The sequence below is a fragment of the Crassostrea angulata genome, chromosome 10 (genome assembly GCF_025612915.1).
Source record: "Crassostrea angulata isolate pt1a10 chromosome 10, ASM2561291v2, whole genome shotgun sequence".
NCBI classification, from domain to species: Eukaryota; Metazoa; Mollusca; class Bivalvia; order Ostreida; family Ostreidae; genus Magallana; species Magallana angulata.
In genome coordinates this window covers 55,963,520-55,988,889 of record NC_069120.1, presented here as the reverse complement: position 1 = coordinate 55,988,889, position 25,370 = coordinate 55,963,520, and the positions used below count along the sequence as shown (strand labels likewise).

The window sequence follows — 25,370 nt, the reverse complement described above, 5'->3', positions numbered from 1 at the left end:
ACATGTGTTATAATTTTTCCCCCAGTCCGGATGGGGCTAGGGTTGCAAGCTAAAATATTAATTGTATCTTAAAATGTATATGAAAAAAATTGCACATTTGTCCAACTTTACATTATATATTCCATGGTACATATACATATTTCAGCTTCTGATAAAATATAACGATTAGATGGTTCTGTATAATAAATAAAAGAGGTTAAGTTTCGTGCCCAGTCGCACATACAATGCAGCAAATACCATTCATACACTGTACTTGTACATTGTATATATATTTTTGACATGACAAATATTGAACAACGTTTATTAAAGGGGCTGAATTAAAAAAATAATAATCAAAATTGATAACGCATATCATGCAAGATAACTCTTTCAATTCAATTAGAAATTAATCAAAAAACTTCATTTCTTATCTATAATTACGGCGAATTTATTGGTCAAGCCATGACATTCTTGATGTTATATATATTAGTGACACACCTAGATAATATAAATTAAGAGGCTAACCTATTAAATGAATGTGGAAACATGCAGTACATGCACAAGTTAATAACGTGTGGATATTTGTTGCATAAATCATGCAGCTGTTATATAGTCAGATAGTTGTGTTTATTTGGCCATATATAGACGGGAAGTAAATACCTAGGCCTATACCACTGTACGTTTGTCACGTTGAGAATATGGAAAGTATTTCCCTTATATATACATGCATCTGTGCTTTAATATATAAAACTTCCTTTATAAGGTGTTGAAAATAAATTGTATGAGAGAGAGAGAGAGAGAGAGAGAGAGCGTGTGGCTGTAAATCATGATCGAGTGGGTATAAATCATGATAAATTGAGATTCTCGTTTTGTGGTTTTTAATGGCATAAATACCATCAATTTAAAAAAAACCCGCCAGTCTCACTATATTAGGAAACTCCCATCTTTTTCTATCCTCTCTATGATTATCTAACCTGTTTACCTTTAATACGGGTCCGCCACCTAAGATCCGCGGGGAATGTCAATAATTTGAATAACCAAATCCCACTCCCAGCTTCCCGCGCTCTTAAAAATAAGACACATGAGTGTTTATTTCTCTTTTAAAAAGTTTCTTGGATAAGTTACAAATTCATTAGACACTGTAGCATTACAACGTAAATCAGCATCAGATTTAAATAAACCGGAAATAGTGATCGAATCAGAGAGGCCATATTGTTGCGATTTAATGGCGGTTGCACACTAAAACTAGTTTGACAGGTGTTTGTTTAATGCTATTCTAGTCGACAGAGTGGACATTTTAACTACAGATTGTTGTTCATTTCTGTGATATTTGCTAAAGAACTTTTTGCAAATGAGTACGTTTTCAGGACATTGTGGAATGCACGCGGAAGTTTGTGGATGTTGACCCCCGATGATCAGCATGCTGAGAGGAGGAGGGGGTAGTATGTAACTGTCTCACAACTGTCGTCTGGTTAGTCTGAGGCGAACGCCAAAATGTCCAACTTCGACCCCGAATACAGAATTCGTTTGGGGAAGATCGAGGAGCGTCTCAAAGATCCAAACTCGGATCTAAACATAAACAGTCTCTTGGTAAGGCGCGGAAATAAGGGTGGGGGAGGGAGGGGAGGTGCTAACCCACCCCGCGCTCTCAGATATCAATAATTATTGCTGTCATGTCAAGAATTTGATAAGTACAAAATGTATATTAATTGGATCAAGCTAAATTTATCTTATGTCATTATGTAAATATTGACAATTGATAAACAATGAAGTATATGCTAAAATCAAAAGGGATAGCTAGGCCTCTACCTTTGCATCACGCTTTGATCATTTTATAGTGGAGGAAAATATGTGACATTGCTACACACTTTTTACCATGCCATTTGCATACATGTAGGAATAAAGGTACAGTGCAGTGACACATTAGTCACATAAATGAATGGAACTGCTGTTAATATTTACAAGTGTTGTGACGACTTTGGTATATCACGTTTGATGCTTAAGTTGCCAGATGTTTGTAGAACACATCAGATGTTTATTAATCTGAAGAAAATGGCTAAAACACAAATGATATGATCTTTTCTTATTTCAGGATGGATTATCTGCCCTTGTCAGTGATTTGGATCATCCTGCCATTAAAAGAAATAAAAGTGTTGAGCAGTTTCTCACAAAATGTAAGAAGTTATGTTAATTCAACTTGCTTACAGTATAGTATATTGGGCCATTATAGATCATAGGCCTATACATTTGAAAGGGAATAGGATGATGGCCGAAATGCATAATTTAGATAAACAATACATGATCAAGTAGCCATTGTCTTATACTGTTGACAGTGCTATTAAATCTTCACCTAAGTGCATTTCTGACTTATCAACATCATTTCAAAAAGTAGCTACATGACTAAGACTAAATTGGTATAATTTTTAGATGAATATGAAGATCAGATTGGTAAATATTTTAAAGTAAAATTGTTGTTTAGTTGCAGAAGTATATTTTTACTGCTGTTGTTGTTTACCATTGTGTGGTGATTACTTGTAGATGGGAAGCCAGTGGATTTTGTCAACAGCTGTCGGATGAGACATGCCGACTTTGATGTTGTCAAGGTTATTGGACGGGGAGCTTTCGGAGAAGTTCAACTGGTAGAACTTAATATTTAAATAATTTGTAATACCAAGATACTACAATCAATAATATAGCTCTTTATTGGAAAAAGAGAATTAAAATTAATACAAGCTGTACAGTACAGATGCAGTGATTTACCTCAGTTTGTTTGTTTCTATATATATTAACCTGTTTGTGTGTTTGTAGATTTGAACAAGTTTGTTTTTGTGTTTGTAGGTGCGACACAGATCAACACGGCGGGTGTATGCAATGAAGCTACTCAGTAAAACAGAAATGGTGAGAAGATTGTCGTTGAAAGGAAAAACGCAATAGTCTTTTGATTGATGTTTGACACATTGTGGCAAAAAAGCTTTTTCGCTCATTGTTATATTTATCCACTGGATTTTATGCTAATAAAGTATTTGACTGGTGTTTTTTCTTTTAAGATCAAAAGATCGGACTCTGCTTTTTATTGGGAAGAAAGAGAAATAATGGCTAATGCTAACAGTGAATGGATAGTACAGGTAAGTTAACAAGGGCTCATCCTCAGTGAAGGGGATCCTGTGTGTATCGTGTGAAATAGACTACTCTTGATATACTCTCTGTTGTGAATCAACACTGATAGTTCTGTATCGTGTGGAGTAGACTACTCTTGATATACTCTCTGTTGTAAATAAAAACTGATAGTTCTGTATCATGTGGAGTAGACTATTCTTGATATACTCTCTATTGTAAATAAACACTGATAGTTCTGTATCATGTGGAGTAGACTCATGTTGATATACTCTCTGTTGTAAATAAACACTGATAGTTCTGTATCATGTGGAGTAAACTGGTGTTGATATACTCTCTGTTGTAAATAAACACTGATAGTTCTGTATCATGTGGAGTAAACTGGTGTTGATATACTCTCTATTGTAAATAAACACTGATAGTTCTGTATCATGTGGAGTAGACTACTCTTGATATACTCTCTGTTGTAAATAAACACTGATAGTTCTGTATCATGTGGAGTAGACTACTCTTGATATACTCTCTGTTGTAAATAAACACTGATAGTTCTGTATCGTGTGGAGTAGACTGGTGTTGATATACTCTCTGTTGTAAATAAACACTGATAGTTCAGTATCATGTCGAGTAGACTGGTGTTGATATACTCTCTGTTGTAAATAAACACTGATAGTTCTGTATCATGTGGAGTAGACTACTCTTGATATACTCTCTATTGTAAATAAACACTGATAGTTCTGTATCATGTGGAGTAGACTGGTGTTGATATACTCTCTGTTGTAAATAAACACTGATAGTTCTGTATCATGTGGAGTAAACTGGTGTTGATATACTCTCTATTGTAAATAAACACTGATAGTTCTGTATCATGTGGAGTAGACTCATGTTGATATACTCTCTGTTGTAAATAAACACTGATAGTTCTGTATCATGTGGAGTAGACTCATGTTGATATACTCTCTGTTGTAAATAAACACTGATAGTTCAGTATCATGTGGAGTAGACTGGTGTTGATATACTCTCTGTTGTAAATAAACACTGATAGTTCTGTATCATGTGGAGTAGACTACTCTTGATATACTCTCTATTGTAAATAAACACTGATAGTTCTGTATCATGTGGAGTAAACTGGTGTTGATATACTCTCTGTTGTTAATAAACACTGATAGTTCTGTATCATGTGGAGTAGACTCATGTTGATATACTCTCTGTTGTAAATAAACACTGATAGTTCTGTATCATGTGGAGTAAACTGGTGTTGATATACTCTCTGTTGTTAATAAACACTGATAGTTCTGTATCATGTGGAGTAAACTGGTGTTGATATACTCTCTATTGTAAATAAACACTGATAGTTCTGTACTCTGATTCTGTTTACAGCTTCACTTCGCTTTCCAAGATTCCAAATATCTGTACATGGTGATGGATTACATGCCAGGGGGTGACCTCGTTAACCTAATGAGTAATTATGATGTACCAGAGAAGTGGGCTAAGTTCTACTGTGCTGAAGTTGTCCTCGCGCTGGATGCTATTCACTCTATGGGCTTCGTTCACAGGTAATTGTGTAATCATGTTATGATACTGTAGTTAGCTTCAATACCTTGTGTCTGATTTTTCTGTATATTTGCATTTTGATTTCGAAGAGGCGCTTAACCCTGGTGTCTTGATATTTTATTTACTGTAATTTCTGAGACCTGGATAATATGAATAGGCACATGTGTATTGTGATGCAGGTTTTACTTTAAACCCAAGCATTCTGTTAACATGGCATGTTTAATATTCTGATGTGCATAAAATGCTGGTCAATACAATTGTGTAGCTGTTTTATTTTTATTTTCCTTTAGGGATGTGAAGCCTGACAATATGCTTCTAGACAGTAAGGGTCACCTAAAGCTGGCAGATTTTGGAACTTGCATGAGAATGGACAGAGTAAGTCTTCCCATTATTAAGTATCCAATGGAAGATTTTACTTCACTGTATGAAGTTTATATCATATACATCTGCTTGTACATTTCTCTACAAAAATGTAATGATTCAAGGAGTTTATATGTCATTTGATGAACAATGACATTGTAAATTTGAATGTGTTGTTTCTGTCTCTCTGTCTGTCTCCCTCTTTCTCTCAGACAGTTTTTTTGCTCTCTCTCTCTCTCTCTCTCTTCCCCATCTCCCCTCCGAGAGATATACTGAACACACACTAAGTACCTGATTGTTGTTATACAGAGCAGTGGAATGGTTAGATCTGACACGGCGGTAGGGACCCCTGATTACATCTCCCCAGAGGTGCTGCAGTCCCAGGGGCGACCCAACCACTACGGGCGGGAGTGTGACTGGTGGTCAGTCGGGGTGTTCCTCTATGAGATGTTGGTCGGTGAGTAGTTTTATTTATCTCAAGTTCCTCTATGAGATGTTGGTGGGTGATTAGTTTAATATTTCATGTTCCTCTAAGAGATACTGGTTGGTGAGTAGTGTTTCTCTACGAGATGTTGGTCATTGAGTAGTGTTTATATATTATGTTCCTCTCTGAGATGTTTGTGATTAGTGTTTATATATCCCATAAGGAAGTTAAGATGAATTGAGTTGAATAAAATGTTAAACTAGGCTTTTGTTGTTTCTTTCAGGTGATACTCCATTTTATGCAGATTCTTTAGTTGGAACATATGGAAAAATAATGGATCATAAAAACTCGCTGAGTTTTCCCACAGACATTGAAATTTCACACGAAGCCAAAAGTTTGATATGTGCCTTCCTGACTGACAGGTAAAGGACTGTCAATCAACCATAAATGACATTGTCTAGCACACGTGTTACTTGAATGTGGTGCTTTTAGTAAAAAGGGGTCAAAACATTTGATTAAAAGAATCCTCTGTGATTTTTTATGCTGTGTGATTTTCATACATGTAGCTCATCAAGGAAGTAGTTTGAAATCTAGAGAATTTTATTCTAGTGTGCAATATCTTATCAATTTACTGCACACTGATTTGATATCCCCATAATTCAGTACAATTGGCAAGGCAAGTGAGATACTGAAGATGCAAACCTACACAGACAACAGAGTAATAGTACTAATAGGTAGTTAATTAGTGCACTATACTGATGATGCATAAATGCTAATACCCAGCCATAGTACTAATTGGTTGTTAATTATTCAATATACTGATGATCTACAAGACTGATGCATTAAGGGGATAAAACATGGTTAATGGAATGAAGATCTAAGCCCTTTGAGAATGTGATTATTAATAAACAATAATATCATGAACATATATTGTACACCCAAAATGCTGTGATAAACATACAGCCAGGCTTTGGAACATGATAACAAACAATTCAGTAAGACAACCTGACAGATAAGTTATGTTCTTGTTCTCACAGAACCGAGAGGCTGGGAAGAAATGGAATAGAGGAGATAAAGACCCACCAGTTCTTTCGAAACATTGACTGGACCTGGGATACACTCAGACAAGGTAACAATGGATAATTTATTGTTCTCAGATATATTGACATAACAGTTGTAGATTATCCAGGACTCTGCTCACAATCTTCAAATAGTAGTGTCCTATATATTGGTAAGTGTGTGTCATGACAGTTCTCCCACTATTTCCGTAGTATATTTCTGCTCAAATACTGTAGAATCATTTAAATTCGTGGGGGCCAATTTTCGTGGATTATGACTTTTTTGCTGATTCGTGGGATGTAATTTCGTGGATGCGTCGGTAACTGTTTCAGCAACAAAGATTATTCTTTCAAAAATTGTTTTCGTTGAGGATTTAAATTCATGGGGGAGGGCTACCCAAGAATACCACGAAAATTGAGCCATCATGAATTCTAATGATTCCACAGTATGTGAAGCTGTTGCAGGGACATTTATTATCCAGGTCTAAAAGGAACGTTAGAGAAATTCCAGGTTGGAATCTGTACCCTCTGAAGCCAAAAGGGTGTTTTGAATATATCTGGGTAGAAAATACTGCAATGAGTACATTTCCTTTGCAACCTAAAGTGTTAGACGTCATAACTTGTTATGCTATGTTTGCAAGTGTTAGGAAGCCATTTAAGAGTTTTTTCCCAATGATTATTCTGTTGATTTGAACATCAAGAAATCTGTGTTTGATCTGAGGTCGGCCTCTGATTGGTCGCTGTATTTGATTTGAGACCTGCCTCTGATTGGTCGCTGTGTTTGATCTGAGACCTGCCTCTGATTGGTTGCTGTGTTTGATCTGAGACCTGTCTTTGATTGGTTACTGTGTTTGATCTGAGACCTGTTTTTTGATTGGTCGCTGTGTTTGATTTGTTGAGACCTGCCTCTGATTGGTCGTTGTATTTGATTTGAGACCTGCCTCTGATTGGTCGCTGTATTTGATCTGAGACCTGCCTCTGATTGGTCGCTGTGTTTGATCTGAGACCTGTCTTTGATTGGTTGCTGTGTTTGATCTCAGACCTGTTTTTGATTGGTCGCTGTGTTTGATCTGAGACCTGTCTCTGATTGGTCGCTGTGTTTGATCTGAGACCTGTTTTTGATTGGTTGCTGTGTTTGATCTGAGACCTGCCTCTGATTGGTTGCTGTGTTTGATCTGAGACCTGCCTCTGATTGGTTGCTGTGTTTGATCTGAGACCTGCCTCTGATTGGTTGCTGTGTTTGATCTGAGACCTGTTTTTGATTGGTTGCTGTGTTTGATCTCAGACCTGTTTTTGATTGGTTGCTGTGTTTGATCTGAGACCTGCCTCTGATTGGTTGCTGTGTTTGATCTGAGACCTGTTTTTGATTGGTTGCTGTGTTTGATCTCAGACCTGTTTTTGATTGGTTGCTGTGTTTGATCTGAGACCTGCCTCTGATTGGTTGCTGTGTTTGATCTGAGACCTGCCTCTGATTGGTTGCTGTGTTTGATCTGAGACCTGTTTTTGATTGGTCGCTGTGTTTGATTTCAGCCGTCCCACCAGTCATTCCAGAGTTGTCCAGTGATGTGGACACCAGTAATTTTGAGGAAATAGAGAAGGATGACACTCCAGATGAATCCTTTGCTGTTCCTAAAGCCTTCACAGGCAACCATCTTCCTTTCATCGGCTTCACGTACAACAAAGAATATCAGTAAGTGAACGGGAGGGATTTAATATCTCAACTATCATTACTTTGTATTGTCATTCTGATTTGTAGACTGGGAGATATTTTACAAACTATTGATGTGTATACATGTTTATTTCCAGGCTTCTCTCAGATTCTGGCCCCAGTGTAAGTACTACCTTTATTTTAAGACACACTTGTATATGTATCTAAGTTGTTTATCACTAGTTACGTCAGACTTGACTTGTTTACTTGTATTCCAGACCCATGAGACCAAATCAGTAAGTGAAACATCTAACATGGTAGAGTAGAAATCACCCACTCCTTTCCCTCTTGTCAAGAACAGTCTGAGATTCCTGCTCTGAATCTTGATAGCTGTACCTATGTAGATGGTCAGAATGGTTGTCTGCATGTCTCTGGCTGATGTACGGTGTAGAGTACCAATCTGGTTCATAAATGAATAAGTAAAGGTGCCTGAAGTGAAGGTGTAGCTGGTTGTCTGAACTGGCAATCTGTGGCCACAGATAGATCACTTTCTGGTCTCTTATCTTACCTCAATGAAAGTGAAACAGATAATACATTTGAGTTAGTTTTATAACATATCTAGGCTTAACCATGCTCAGTTCTGATAATGGAATCTTATATCAATATGTACAGGAATTAATTAACTGCCTAGAAACAAACTTGATTGTGTAACAAAATCTGACTCTACAGATTCTGTCATCAATGTAGCACAGATTACAGGTGGCTTGATTTGAGCTTGATTACTTACTCTATCCCTGGCAGACACAATATCATGACAAGACACAACCTGCCCAGTTCTTTTAGTAATTTACTTCACAGTTTTATATAAAATGTTCACATTGTTATCTTGTTCACTGACTTTTATTGAGCCTCTTGGAACACTTGATATTTAGACCTTATCCCTACTGCTAATGTTAATCTAAACATTTGTAGGAACAGTGAACCCTTTTACTTTGGTTCATGGTACTTGTAATCTATACCCTGACTTGTGTATGAGTTTACCATTAGTATAGGGTGCACAAGTCTCAGTGACTTATTGGGTTTTATGGCTTATTCCTGGGTCAGTAGACACAAAATTTTGTTGTGTAGATCAGAGAGGACGGGTTAATAATCCAGATGTATACAATATACACTGTAGCTACAGTAAACAGCTTCTGTCTTTGTTTGACCCACTGGCTCACATGAAAGTAGGGGGAGGGGTAGAGAGGAATGGCTTTCTTTAGTTTACTTTTGTTTTTGCTAGTAAATGTATATCATAGGTAAAGATTTTCAATTCAATGAAAAGTGAAACATGTTAAATTACCAGGGAATGTGATATATATTTTATAGAAACATAATTACAAAATGTTTTGTGATTGGCTAATGTTAATGATTGCATTGGATTTGTCCTGGCCTAGTTTTCATATTTTATATTTCAGGTCTCATCAATGGACGTAAGTAGTAAAGCTTCTGTGAAAAAATGAGAACAAGTTAATGTCCTTGTGATACCATCTTGATCTTATATTTTTTCTTATTTTAATAATATTTCAAAGAAAGTTTCTATAAGAAAAGAATCTTAAATTTAGAAATATTTTTCCTACGCATTGTAAGGAAGTACTTCTGTACTACCATAGAATTCAATAGCATTATATATTCAGAAAATACCTAAAGGACATTCTTAGAGAAATAAAAACACCAGAGAAGTTGAGTCTTTTGCAGTTTGTAATGACATACTCTGTACATGTAGAGCAAACACTTCAGCCGTGTCATGAAACTATTTACGATACTAGAGAAAACTAAATCTCAGATGAGCTAATAGCCGACTTAACAAAAGTCCTGAAAACGAATTATGAGATAGAAAATAACAAGGATACTGAGCCCCTGTTCTAATAACTGATTGCTATACTAATAACTAATTACAGGGCGGGAATGGAGACAAGAGGTTCAAACAGTTGGAGGATCAGCTCCGTGCCATGAAAGCAGCCAAGGAGGAGATTGAGAACAGATACAGGTAAGACAGGCAGGGGCAATATGTATAATTATAGGGCAATACAGATGTAAGGCAATACAGAAAGGGTGATACAGATTTATTTGATAAAAAAATCTATTTGACAATAAAAATTTATGCATACAAATATAGATATATAAGGCACTACAGATACTTTACTACCGAGTATGTAGATTTTTCAGACAGTTCAAATATAGGGCAATTAATTTACAAAGTAATACATATTTATAGGTGAATACAAATATTCTACAATACAAATACAGGTCAATACAGATAAGTAGGCAATATAGGTATACAGGGCAATACAGACAGAACAATTGATCAGACAATGTAAACAAGACTGATCAGTATATATACAAGTCAGTTCAAATACAAGTCATCTAAAGTGTAATGGATGCAGACACCCATGTATGTTTTAGTTAGATTAGTACAGGATGGGTACATTAATGTGTATACACACTCTACAGAATGCATTCATTGTAGGATGGCCCAGTCAGACTTGGAGAGATTGAACAGAGAGGAGCCCATGCTGAGGAAGGAGTGTCAAGACCTTGAGAAAAACCTGGTCTATCTGAAGAGGGACCTTCAAGAGGTAACACTGCACAGAAAAAAGCTCATGCTGTTAGAAAAACATAGTCTCTGTCAGCAACACAGTACAGAAGCAAGCTCCTGCTGATCTATAGAACAACATAGGCCTGGTCAGCAATACCTGCAGAAACATGGTCCTGCAGAGAGCTGTTGACAACACAATACAGAAACATGATGATAGAAAAACATAAACAGTCATAATAATTTTATTTTAACACACAACATAAACAAGCACCCACTGATCAGATAACAGACTGTTAGCAACACACTACAGAAAACAAGCACATAGTCTCTCTCAGCAACACACTAAGGAATTAAGTGCCTGCTGATAAGAAATCATAGTGTCTGTCAGCAACACACTATAAAACCAAGCTCATGCTGATGGGAAAATACAGTCATTAACACACCACAGAAACAAGTGCCTGCTGATAGAAAAACGAACACTTTCAGCAACATACCACAGAAAAGCACCTCATAATAGGAAAACAAAGAATTGTCAGCAACAGCATCTGCTGATGGGAAAACATAGTAACACAACACAGAAACAAATCCCTGCTGATATGAAACATTGTCCTTATCAGCTCAAAGAAAATATTGTCCCTGTCAGCTCAAAGAAAACATTGTCCCTGTCAGCTCAAAGAAAACATTGTTCCTGTCAGCTCAAAGAGCTTAAATTTTAGTTTAGTCATTCACTTCACTATATATCCTTTATTGCTATATGTTTCACTGTGGCTGATGAATTGGCCATGCACAATTTAATATTCATAGAAATGTACTTTATTTATTAAATGTCATCTTACAAGTAAAACAGATGAAAATCTGCCTTTAGTTAAATGTAAGCTGTTAACATTAGATGTTTAGGTGCAAAGTGATGATGATCCCAAATATCACATTGAAGTCCTGCAGGCATATATCTACAATGCATTCATTAGAGTATGAATACTCACGACTATAAAAGAATAGACATTTCATTTTTTATTTGAACCCAAGAACTATACATGTTCTGCTTGCATTATTTATGCAAATAGTTTTGAAAAGTTTTACAATTGTTTCAGAACCAAAGAAAGTTAAATATGGAGTTAGAGTTGAAAAGGAATTTAGAGTCCATGCTTCATGATAAAGAAAGACAGTTGGAGGTTGAAATAAAATCTCGTAAGGAAGCATCTAACAGCAACCAGCAAGTTAATGAAAAGATCTATAGTCTGGAAAAAGTGGTAAGTCTGAAGAGAGAGAATGAGATAAAAGATAGAGAGAGTGAGGATATTAAATTCCTAAATCCCTGAAAATTAAGAAATCAATGTTTAAGCCCAATGGAAACAAAAAACAAGAAATTGGATTTCCTTTATAATATTGTCAAAAGTTGTTGAAATTATTGTTATTAGGACTGACTGATATGTGTACTCAATGTAATATTTATAAATCAGAATTTACTTATTAAATGAGTTCTTTAATTTTGTTGCAGATAACAGATTTAAATGAAAAAATAAAAGCTGAAACAGACAGTGCCACTAAATATAAAAAGTCATGTGCTGAATTACAGCAGGTAAGTTTGGTCTATATAAAATCCCCAAGACAATGGTTTTCTCTCAACTACTAGGATTACATTTCTACTGTTGTGATATTAACAGGAAGGGTATCTTGAAATACAAAAAAAAATTTCGATTATTTCAGACCAACTTAAAGTCTTTTTGAGAGAAAAAGTGAAAGCCACTTTTGATTTAGTAACAAAAGTAGTGTAATGCTGTAATTGATTCTTCCAGAGGTACAACATGTCAGAACAGAGTTACAGTGAGCTGAATGCCAAGTACGGTGAAGTGTTGAGTGCCAAGCAGTCTCTACAGAAGGAAGTAATGGAGTTACAGTCCACCCTGGACCATGAAAGGAACAGTCAGAGACAGATGTCTTCCCAGTCATCCGAACTGTCAGGTATGTAACGATCAATAGGTACATGGAACATGTGTAATACAATAGGTACACAGAACATGTGTAATACAATAGGTACATGGAACATGTGTAATACAATAGGTACATGGAACATGTGTAATACAATAGGTACATGGAACATGTGTAATACAATAGGTACATAGAACATGTGTAATACAATAGGTACACGGGGCATGTGTAATACAATAGGTACACAGGACATGTGTTACACAATTTGGGGATGTAACATTCATTAGCAAACTTGTAAAACACATGCAGGTTGAAAAATTGTCTGCTGCAGGAAATACGTGTAATACACATTCAGGATGTAACAATCATCAGCTACATGTAATACATATTCAAAAGGTTACAATTATCCACATGCAATAAATATTAATGATGTAACAATTATTAGCTATGGAAAGTGTAAGACACATTTGGGATGTATTTTAACAATCATCAGTGCCATGTAATACACATTCCGGATTTTGTTCTTTTTGATGCATTTACTTCCAACACACATCTTAAAACTTGTTTCTTTCCAGAACGAATCTCATCACTTATGTCAGAAAAGAAAAAAGCTGAAGAAAAGGAGAAAGAGTTGACCATGGAGATTCAGAAGGTCAAGGACACTGTGATTCGCTTAGAAAAGGTAAATTATTCTATGGATTGAAAACATCTTAAATTTTCCCCAGAGTGTATTGTTAAGTGTATGATCATTAAAATAAATTCTGTAATTTTTCTTAGCATGAGTTCTGTTAAGGTTTGATAATAAAATGTGTACTATTTAAATTAAATAGATTTGAGGTCAATAGAGTATTGCATTGAGGTCAGTAGAGTATTGTATTGCTTTCACTTTTGCTGCTGTTTTTGATGACAGAGTAAGAGCCATGTTGAACTGGAGTTGGACACATACAAGAGGAAGCTGGACACAGAGATAAACAGTCACAAAGAGACGATCCAGAGGTTCAATGCTGACAAAAAAGACATCTTGTTATCAAAAGAGGAGGCCAGAACATCTGCTATCAATGGTTTGTTTTGTAGCCCAACACAGGGGATAATGTATTAAGCCCTAATGAGGGTCCTATGTTTTATGGTCTTGCTTAGTTAATTAAAGAATTAAGGCCATATTGTTGTAAGACTATTGTAAGTGAAGGAACATCATCAATTTCAAAAATACATTGTGCCATTCGAAGCTTGTTTTACTGAAGTCTGAGTCCAATGGTTTATGGATGTATAGGTATATGTATCTCATGTTTATATAGATGTATGGCTATTTGAAATGCAATAGATGTATGTAATTCATAGGCATGCAATGAAAAATGTTTTTGGATTAAAGTATTTTAAAAGAATGTTTCAAACTTTTTTAATGTTTCAAACTTTTTTTTCCCAAAAAGCAATATGCATTTAGGTTCTTTTACTTTTGGTCCTGAAAGAATCGGTTGCTATGTTAGGAAATGAATATAGTTCTATGTCTGTATTCCAGACATTCAGAACAAGCTGGACCAGGAGAAGACAGCGCGAGCCTCGGCTGAGAACCAGCTACTTGCAGCAGAGAAAGAGAAGTCTGGGCTCAAGGTGGACCTTCTACAGATGACTCAGCAAGTGACTGCAGTACAGAACGAGCTCAAGAATGAGAAAGAAAAGGTACACTCTACCTGGCTTTAATGACAATGGGAATGTAAATCCAATATCAGAGCTTAAGCATATTGAAACCCATAGAAAAATATGTTAATAATATGCTTATATCAAAGAGAATTTGAAGTTCAAACCACTGTATTTTACATCAGTATTTTGACTTTTTAATGAATAAAGACAACAGTCATTATAGCTAGTATGTTGGATTTTTTTGCCAGTAGAATTAAGAAATTTCATAGATAATTCTCTTCAAGTTTTGTTATTTGAGTTCATAGAAATTAAAACTTTTGATTTTAGTCTAAAAACTATTCTCTGCAAGTTGAGCAAGAAATCCAGAGACGGAACCTGATGCAAGGCGACTTTAAGACCCAGACCCACGATTTGTCTCGCTATAAGAACATGGAGAAACAGCTCAATAAGGTACTTAACACAGAAACTCTAAAACAGGCTACAAAATCTGACTATGTAACAAAGATTCCATACACAGAACACAGAGGGAAAACAGGCTACAATTACTTATTACATAATTGTACACAGGGGAAAACTGAGTACAATTACTTACTTTGTTGATAAGGTGGATGAAATGTGATTAAGAAAAAATTTTAATAACTTGTATATACACATATCTAACTTTAAAAACAATTGTATCTGTTTTAGGAAATTTCAGACCTTAAAGAGGAGAAAAGAAGTTTGGAAGAGGAATTACGCAAAATTAGAGAGTAAGTTTTTGATAAAAATATTTGTTATTGATTGCTCACAGTGAGCCTGAGAACGAGATGTACTTAGAGCTCGTTTCAAAATACCGCCGATTTTCCCACTTGGTGACAGCCAATGTTTACATCAGCTGCTCGCTAGACTCAGTCGGCCGGTAACTTCGCCGGCATCAAATGCATGCCGCCGTCACAACAACACATGCGGTAGACACAGTGCAATAGCACTAGAGATATTACACTGCAGGTCGGAAAACAATTGTTTTGCTTATTTATTCTAATATTAAGTATTATTAATATGCATCTTTGAAATGACTTTATAAAAATGTAGCTTAAACATATGCAGACAGAGAGAGAGAGAGAGAGAGAGAGACGAGAGTGCATGATTCAAAAGTGCAACTGCATTAAAAATAGTGTACTGCAGATCGAAAATCAACTGATTCTTTTCTATATACTAATATTTCAAATTATTATTTTGTTTGGAATGACTTTATTAAAATATATGGAGAGAGCGAGAGAACCTAACTGGCTAAGCAAGATAGGGCCTCATCAGGCCCTGCCATCACTAACTTTTCTGAAACTAATATAATACTCAGCTTCAAGTCTGAGTATTGATCTCATATTTATGATTTAAAAAAAGAAAGATTTGAGTTGGGGAATGAGATAAGTGGTTTTAAGATTTTGGTGACAGTGGAGCAAAATTAAAAAAAAAAATTCTCCTATGTTTTGTTTTTTTCATACCACGCTGAAAAATTTGTCATTAATTATAGTTGCAGCTGATTGAGCTCATTAGAATTTTGAATATGTATTACATGTAGCTGATGATTGTTACATCCTGAATGTGTATTACACGTATTTCCTGCAGCAGACAATTTTTCAACCTGCATGTGTTTTACAAGTTTGCTAATGAATGTTACATCCCCAAATTGTGTAAAAGTATCGGCATTTCTGGGTTTACCCCTGAACCCCATACAGTTAGTGAACTACGTACCTGTATGTAAGGTTTGCTGTAGCTTCTGTGCTGATTAAAAAATGTTTACTGAACCCTTGTCCAATCAGACCGTAGACTACGGTCCGATTGGACAAGGGTTCAGTAAACATTACTGGATACAGATGTGTGTAAGTTCACATATTACATAAAGCCTAAATGAAATAAAGAATTTTTAATGCATTATACTTTAAAACTAATCAGACCAATGCCATGACTGTTCTAAGGGATAAAAATAAATGTAAATCAATTTAAGAAAGAAAAAAAAGATTGATTCAGAAAATAAAATATTGAGTAAGACTTATGTAAATGCAAAAGCAAATCATTTATTGTTCAATTATCTTGTTTCATTACAGATCTCGAGGTCACACTTGATTACGATGCAAAATTTTCCTTATAATACGCTTGTTTCAAGGATTAATAATATTACGGTACCATAGAAAAATGTGCCCCTTTCAAAGTTTTATAATATTTACCGCGGAGAAAAGTGCCCTTTTTACCAATTATTTAACATGCCCTTTTCAAATCCTAGATTTAACACTAGTAGTAGGCAGAGTTAAGAATTTACCGCTCATGACTTGAATGAGAGAAGAGAGAAAGAAAGTAAGAAAGTGAATGCATCGATACAATTCAAACATGTAAAAAAAATGCATGTATGTATGCATGCATGCATGCATTATATAAATCTATGTGAATGAAAACTAAAGAGTTCTTATTCATAATCGTTAAGATAGCTGCATTTCTTTGATGCTGGCAAAGTGACCCAGCCATCTCTAACGCGGTTGTACTGCGTTGGGGTTTTAGGCTGCATGTCTTTGATGCTGGCGAAGCGATGGGTGTCTGGATTTAGCCAGCTTCTGACGAAAACAAGACTGTCAACAAGTGGGAAAATCGATGGTGTTTTGAAACGAGCTCTATATACATGTATGTAACTTTGGCATTGGCTCACCAACAACTTGTTAATCTCCTATCACATACTAGCTAAAAGATTGTGTGTATTGTTTGTACAGGGATCTCTCTATCAATGAGCTATAAGATTGTGTGTATTGTTTGTACAGGGATCTCTCTATCAATGAGCTATAAGATTGTGTGTATTGTTTTTACAGGGATCTCTCTATCAATGAGCTACAGATGAAGGAATTACAGGATCAGCTGGAGGCAGAACAGTATTTCTCAGTGAGTGTATCAGGGGGAAGTGAATTCTTAATGTAGAAGGAAAAGTGGTATTATTACCTCTTTTATTATGGCTGAGTGGCCAACAATGAAATAGACATGCCTAAGTCACATTTATTTACTGTTTGACACAACTACCCAAAGTCCAAGCTCTTGTTAAAATGGTTTTTTCTTGTCCTGAAGTTTTTGTATAGAACTTGGAGGTTTAATGTGATGACTTGCATTTGTAGTCCTTGTATAGAACACAAGTGAAGGAACTGAAGGAGGATGTTGAAGAGAAGGGGAAGCAATACCAAGATGCAGTTACAGACCTGGAGAGTGTGCAGCAGGAAAAGTGAGTACTGCAGGACCCAACCATTGTGTACAGGCTTAATGTGAGGTTAAATACAGGTTAAATGAAGACCCAACCATTGTGTACAGGCTTAATGTGAGCTTAAATACAGGTTAAATGAAGACCCAACCATTGTGTACAGGCTTAATGTGAGGTTAAATACAGGTTAAATGAAGACCCAACAATTGTGTACAGGCTTAATGTGAGGTTAAATACAGGTTAAATGAAGACCCAACCATTGTGTACAGGCTTAATGTGAGCTTAAATACAGGTTAAATGAAGACCCAACCATTGTGTACAGGCTTAATGTGAGGTTAAATACAGGTTAAATGAAGACCCAACAATTGTGTACAGGCTTAATGTGAGGTTAAATACAGGTTAAATGAAGACCTTTTGGAGATAAACTGTCACTATGTCTATCTCAGGAATGAAATTGTCTCTGTCAGTATGCAATATATGGAATAACGGCTTGTAAAAAGACAGAACTTTTGAACTACTAACTTCTCTGAACAATTTTTAATCTCTTTATTTGATAATATTTGTGTTGTTGCAGGGAATCCTTTGCCGCCCAGTTACAGCTAGCCATGGCTAAGGCTGACTCTGAGAATCTGGCCCGATCCATCGCAGAGGAACAACTGACGGACGTCGAGAAAGAAAAGACAGTACTGGAGCTGGAGATCAAAGAGTTGATGAACCGCCATAAAACAGAGATCAGCAAGAAGGAGCACCTCATACAGATAGTAAGTGTATGGTCCTTGGTCAGAGTGGCTAATGGTTGTATGGAGGCCAAAAGAATAGTTAAACTTTATTGTTAATATTTTACAAAGGTAAAAAATAAGTACTGAAACTAATGATAAAATGGGAGAAATTAGCATTTTTATTTACTCTACAAGAGTTAGAAATTGAACTAACTGAATGTAATTGTTGTGTTTTAGATGGAGGACTCTAAGCGAGAGTATTCGAAGGAAATAGAGGAGTTAACCGCGGAGAAGAATGATTTAAACAGCAGGTTGCAGAAGTTATCAGAAGGTTGGTGTCTGATGTCAATGACTGTCTTTGCACACTGATCAGTGTCATCCATTGACCAATATTATGTCATGTCAATAGATCTTTGCCATGTCCAGACCAAATTATTATGTTACGTCGAATTCTTGAATATAGATCTTCGCCAAGTGCAGTCCCAGTCTGGTGGCTCCAGCTCAGAGATTGAGAAACTGAAGAAGAACTTGGAGGAAGAGAAGCTCAAGAAAATCCAGGTACTTGTGTTACAAATTGAGAAGGGGTTAATATAATGAAGGAAATAGTTGCTTCTCTCAATGGGCACTAACATTAAACTAGTCTTACAAAAAAAAGTCATGATGTTTGTCCTCTCCATAATTGTTCATTTTACATGTGTGTCTTTATTAAAGCTTAAACTATTGTTTTTATTAATACAATACTCTTATTGTAAAACTAAACATTTATGACTTGGTACAAGCTCTGTTCAATGTTTTTTCAGTCATATTAGTGGAATTTATGTCCAATCTTCTACACGTGTTAGAGTGTAGTTGACCAAACATTCTGAGGGTATTTCTTAGCAATACACGTCCCTACCGACATCCCTATTTGTCATTTTTAAAGCTAAAAAGGTTTTGAGAAAAAGATTTTTTAAAGGACAAACCCATTGAGTATAAAAATTGAGTCATTTTAATAAAGTTATTTTCTTTATCATTTGCTGATAAATCTAAATTAAACTCAAAGCTGATCTGTAGTTTTTCATTATTAAGCGACACCAGTTTCAAATCAATTCACCAAACCATAAAAAAAGGTATGGAAAACAAATTTAAAACAGGATGACAGACAATGATAAAGACAACAGTCCCTTTCGGTTTCATTGGTGGGGGAGGTTTTATTGGTAAAAAACTTATAACCGGAAAAGAAGCAGCATGAAAAACACTTCAATATAATTACTGCTAAAATGCTGTTATCAGTAGTAGGTCTACTGAACTTTGAACTGTTAAGTGAGTTGATGAGTAATTAAGCAGATGTTGGTATTCTTACTCACTATAATGCTAATGAAATATGTATGCAAGTTCCAGACCTTTGTATTTCTTTGCAGGCTGTTAACAAACTAGCTGAGATTATGAATCGAAAAGAATATTCCTCCAAGAAGTCGGGTAAAAATAATGCTGCGGACCAGGCTCTGAAAAAGAAGGAGAAAGAGATGAGGAAGTTACAGCAGGATCTTCACATGGTCAGTTTATATCTGTAAATCTATAAATAGTTATATTAATATCTAGACTTATATACATCAATACTTATATAAATCTATAGCGCTTTCACCTTGCAGACTCCACAATAGATTTAAACAATATGTTTATATACATATCTGTATCAAAATCAACGCCCGCTATTTATGTTAGCTTACTGTAGGAAATGCACAGGGATAGTTCATTGAAATGTCTATATTTACCTTCATATGGACATTAGACATCAATGTATGTAAACATCCTTACTTACGGTCTGTACATCAGTATCTGAAAACATCCTTACTTACGGTCTGTACATCAGTGTCTGTAAACATCCTTACTTACGGTCTGTACGTTAGTATCTGTAAACATCCTTACTTACGGTCTGTACATCAGTATCTGTAAACATCCTTACTTACGGTCTGTACGTCAGTATCTGTAAACATCCTTACTTACGGTCTGTACGTCAGTGTCTGTAAACATCCTTACTTACGGTCTGTACATCAGTGTCTGTAAACATCCTTACTTACGGCCTGTACGTCAGTATCTGTAAACATCCTTACTTACGGTCTGTACGTCAGTATCTGTAAACATCCTTACTTATGGTCTGTACATCAGTGTCTGTAAACATCCTTACTTACGGTCTGTATATCAGTGTCTGTAAACATCCTTACTTACGGTCTGTACATCAGTATCTGTAAACATCCTTACTTACAGTCTGTACATCAGTGTCTGTAAACATCCTTACTTACGGTCTGTATATCAGTGTCTGTAAACATCCTTACTTACGGTCTGTACATCAGTGTCTGTAAACATCCTTACTTACGGTCTGTATATCAGTGTCTGTAAACATCCTTACTTACGGTCTGTACATCAGTGTCTGTAAACATCCTTACTTACGGTCTGTACATCAGTATCTGTAACTGATCATTCACTTCAGTACCTGTGTCGTTGACAGGAGAAAGAGAAGTACAACAAGATGGTGGAGAAACTAGGCCGGGATCTATCGGAGACCCAGGCGGCGCTGTTTGAGGAGGGACAACAGAAGGGGAAACTCCAGATGGAGCTAGATGCTAAGGAGAGTGAGATAGAGCAGCTCCGCCAGAAACTGGCGGTCAGCGACAATGTGTCTATAAATAGCTCTCACCTGGAGGATGGGGATGTCAGTCTGACTAGTGCATGTAAGTTCATAATTATATGTAAGTACATAACAACATGTAAGTACATAATTATATGTACATACATAAGAACATGTAAGTTCCTAATTATATGTAAGTACATATGAACATGTAAGTACATAATTAATTACCGAAATGTACATAGTAACATGTTAGGACATAATAATGTATCTTTATAATTACATGTAAGCTTACAATAGCATGTAATTTCATAATTACATGAAAGCACACAATTATACATGTTAGAATACATTAGTAGGGTCATTTTTAAGTAATTGGAGTCTGTTTAATGTAAATGTAAGCATGGAGACCTTTTTTAAAAATCTTTTTAAGTAGAAGTTACTTTATTTACATGTAAATAATAACGTCTGCACACAGTAGTACATGTCATTTACATATTGGATAACCTTTGTACATGTTACTTACATATAATATGATAGAACAGGATTAATTAGTACAGAGCATTTACCAATAAGTAATCATCACTGCTGATTATTAAAATGTAGGCTTCAACATTTTTTCTAGTTTGTATTTGTGGCGTAGATGTTTAATGTAAGCTGTGCTTTGATTGCAGCCCCTAGTGATATTCATATGGAGGGATGGTTAGCCGTGCCAAATAAACAGAACATTAAGAAATACGGCTGGAAGAAACAATACGTGGTGGTCAGCAGTAAGAAAGTACTGTTCTACAACAGCGAGGCCGACCGGCAGAATGTGTCCGACCCTGTGCTGGTGTTAGATATAGAGTAAGTCACAAGTCTGGGGGTCATAAGTCTATTACTAGGTCATAAGTCTGGGGGGTCATAGGTCTATTATTAAGTCACAAGTCTGGGAGACCTAAGTCTCACTAAGTCACAAATCTCGGGGTCATAAGTCTATTACTAAGTCACAAGTCTGGTAGACTTAATTCTTTCACTAAGACAACAAGTCTGGGAGAGTTAAGTCTTTTTCTGAGTCACATGTCTGGAAGACTGAAGTCTATCACTGAGATACAAGTCTTGAGGTAATAAGTCTATTATTAAGTCACAAGTCTGGGGATCATAAGTCTATTACTAAGTCACAAGTCTAGGAGACCTAAGTCTTGCTAAGTCACAACTCTGGGGGACTTAAGTCTATCACTAAGACACAAGTCTTGGAGACCTAAGTCTGTCGCTAAGTCACAACTCTAGGGGACTTAAGTCTATTGCTAAGACACAAGTCTGGGGGACTTAAGTCTTACGCTAAGTCAAAACTCTTGGGGACTTAAATCTAATGCTAAGACACAAGTCTTGGAGACTTAATTCTATCACTAAGATGTAAATCTTGGAGAACTGAGTCAAAAGTCTGTGAATCACATGTCACAGGTCAAAGAATGAGTCCAGAACTATCCATCAATCACCATTCCGTACAAGTCTCAAAATCAATCAGCAAATCCCTGTTGTGTATGTTTTATCCCTGTTGTGTATGTTTTATCCCTGTTGTGTATGTTTTTTAATTCAAATGACTATAAGAGTCATGTTGTTATCACATGCTACCACTGATTTTTATTGTTGCAGGTCGCTATTCCATGTGAGGCCAGTGACACAGGGAGATGTGTACCGGGCAGATTCAAAAGATATTCCAAGGATATTTCAGGTGAGATGCTGTAGAGAGATAAATAGATAAAATATCTATAAAATATTTTAGAGTATTCCAAGGATATTTCAGTTAAGTGTACATAGAGAGATCGACAGGTAAAGTGTCTTTGGCGGATTTTAAAGATATTCAAGGATATTTCAGGTGAGAATCTGTAGAGACTGAGTAAATATATTAATTCAAATTAATAGTTGTAAGCATTGTTTTTGTCGGAGTCAGTATAAAAAACTTTGTCATGAACGTGTATATAAATTCAAAAACAAAATGATTTACATTTTAATTTTTTAAATAATGATATGCAAGTAAAAGTGATGTATAATTGACTATACGTACAAATTGTCATGGATTTTTGTTATGTTTTAGGTGCTATATGCTACGGAGGGTGAGAATCGAAGACCAGAAGAAATTGGTCATGATATGTCAGCTCAGGTAGGCAACAAAGGCTAACACAGTTTAACAGGAAAGACATACATACATGTACTGATATAGTCATTATTTTGCTGATTTGGATTGCCTTTCGGTTTTATTTTAATGTCATTAGTCTTGCAATGTTGACCTATTTACAGGACAAGTCAGCAGTAGAAATGCACAAAGGGCATGAGTTTGTGCCTATCCATTACCGCACTCCAACCACATGTGATTCGTGTAACAAACCAGTGTGGCATATGCTTCACCCTCCCCAAGCTCTGGAGTGTAGGCGTAAGTAGGGTGGCCAGATCTGTAGTAGATAGCCAATCAGATGAAATATCTGCTTGTTGTATAAATAGTCAACCAATGTGTTGTTGTGTTTTGTAGGATGCCATACCAAGGCTCATAAAGATCATTTAGATAAGAATGAAGAATTTGTTGGTTATTGTAAAGGTAAGGTTTGATAAAGACTATAGTGGTAAGACACTAATGGGCTGTCTTGTGTATTTTCTTATACTTTTGTCCAACCCGACCCCACCCCAATTATTATGCCCCCCTTCGAAGAAGGGAAGGCATATTGCTTTGCTGCTGTCTGTCAGTCGGTCCGTCGGTCGGTCTGTCGGTTGGTCTGTCGGTCAGTCGGTCCACCAACAGTTTCCGCTCATTTTCTTCACAGAGGATTAACATATTGAAATGAAATTTGGTATACAGGTTTATCATGATAATATCTAGGTCAAGTTCGATATTGGGTACGATCAAGCAATTTTCGACAGAGTTATGGCCCTTGGACATAGAAAAATTCCAGTTATTTGCAGTTTCCGCTCATTTTCTTCGCAGAGGATGAACATATTGAAATGAAATTTGGTATACAGGTTTATCATAATAATATCTAGGTCAAGTTCGATATTGGGTACGATCGAGCAATTTTCAACAGAGTTATGGCTCTTAGACATAGAAAAATTCCAGTTATTTGCAGTTTCGCTCATTTTCTGCACAGAGGGTGCACATATTGATATGAAATTTGGTATACAGGTGTATCTAAAAAATGTCTAGGTCAAGTTTGATTTTGGGTATGATAGAGCAATTTTCGAAAGAGTTATGCCCCTTTGACTTAGAAAAATTCCAAATATTTGCAGTTTAATTTCATTTTCTTTGTGGATGTTTCCAAGGGAGGGGGCATAAGTGTTTCACAAACATCTCTTGTTTAATAACACTTACTCTTTCTTAGATTAAAACAGATGCAAGATAAACACTTTAACTGCAAAATAAGCAGTACAACAGAAATGTAGCCATGTTTTGCCAATGATTGATGTATACTTTGCTTTGTTTCAGTGAACTATGATCAGAACATTCAGGCCAAGGAGATGTTACTTCTGGCAGATACCAGTGAAAAACAGAAAGTATGGATCCAACATCTCAGCAAAAAAATCTCGAGGAAGGGCTTCGCAAGCTCAGGAACGGCAGGGTAAGATACGTTTATCATCAGAACAATGGCGTAGGTTAGAGTTCATTTCAAATAGGATGTTTCGTGGATCAGCTGGGTAAATTAGGGTACAGTTCAGTTAGATATGTCTTCCACCAGTTGAATTGATTAATTCAATTCAATTAAGGTGCTTTTCAGAACAGCTGGGTTTTTTAGGGTTTAATAAATTTGGGTGTTTCTCAGAACAACTGGATACATAAAATCTGGAGTGTAGGCGTTTTTGATTTAGTCAATTCAAACTTTTCTCTGAAATCAGCTCTCTTTCATCAATTATGTTATTTGAATTTTTTTCTAATTTTTAATTTTCCCTTGAGACAAGTGATCAAATCTTTAGATAATCCTTTTTTAAACCTCTAGTAATTCAACAATGACTAGGATTAATTTTGTGGCTAAATGGTGGTAATAATTATAACCATAGATTAAAATTCATATTTAATATTCAATAAATAATGTACCTTAGAACACTGTCTTAGTAATTAAGTAATTAACATCAACATTAGTATGATACATGTATTCTGTAGCTATATGTTTATTTTGTTTGAGTATCTAATTTCATAATTGTACTAAATTGAGACCTTGTTTTATGCAGGCCTACGCGGAACACCCGACAGTATGCTTCGTTTGGTATTCAGGCACGCCAGAGTAATGCCAGATCCTCCTCCACTCTTCCATCTAACAGCCGACCATCATAGCAGCTCAAAACCTCTCCCCCGGGGCCGGCCAAGCTGGCCCCATAGCACACTGTGACTTTTATCAGAGCCACGTAACCATAACAAATAGTAGCTATTATTTATTTATATCAATTATTCTTATACATTCCTTGACATCTGGTTCATACATTGATCAAGGTTTTCAATAGCTGTCCGAATCTGCTTGATTATATCGTTATTATGTAAATAAAAATTGTCATTTTAACTCAATTTTGGCGTTTTGTTTGAAATGGTGATG

At 35.9% G+C, this 25,370-nt stretch overlaps 1 protein-coding gene across 2 annotated transcripts; it reads left to right on the top strand.

Moving 5' to 3' along the window:
• Nucleotides 1–1,095: 1,095 nt before the first annotated feature.
• On the top strand, nt 1,096–25,342 carry LOC128166569 (rho-associated protein kinase 1-like). Of its 2 annotated transcripts, XM_052831834.1 has the most exons (38): nt 1,096–1,569; nt 2,072–2,153; nt 2,518–2,618; nt 2,818–2,877; nt 3,027–3,104; nt 4,471–4,646; nt 4,935–5,019; nt 5,314–5,461; nt 5,712–5,850; nt 6,466–6,557; nt 8,017–8,176; nt 8,293–8,317; nt 8,413–8,430; nt 9,592–9,606; nt 10,075–10,163; nt 10,644–10,752; nt 11,804–11,962; nt 12,211–12,291; nt 12,509–12,674; nt 13,217–13,323; nt 13,552–13,702; nt 14,158–14,318; nt 14,607–14,729; nt 14,967–15,028; nt 17,114–17,183; nt 17,411–17,514; nt 18,065–18,251; nt 18,447–18,540; nt 18,673–18,767; nt 19,610–19,744; nt 20,698–20,920; nt 21,492–21,663; nt 22,453–22,531; nt 22,895–22,960; nt 23,098–23,230; nt 23,327–23,392; nt 24,272–24,404; nt 25,012–25,342. In XM_052831834.1, the coding sequence occupies exons 1-38, from the start codon at nt 1,474–1,476 to the stop codon at nt 25,112–25,114; spliced, it is 4,143 nt and encodes a 1,380-aa protein (XP_052687794.1). In that variant the 5' UTR covers nt 1,096–1,473; the 3' UTR covers nt 25,115–25,342. The 2 variants fall into 2 exon arrangements, with proteins under 2 accessions (XP_052687794.1, XP_052687795.1); XM_052831835.1 differs by lacking the exon at nt 8,413–8,430 and having other exon boundaries at nt 1,098–1,569.
• Nucleotides 25,343–25,370: the final 28 nt, after the last annotated feature.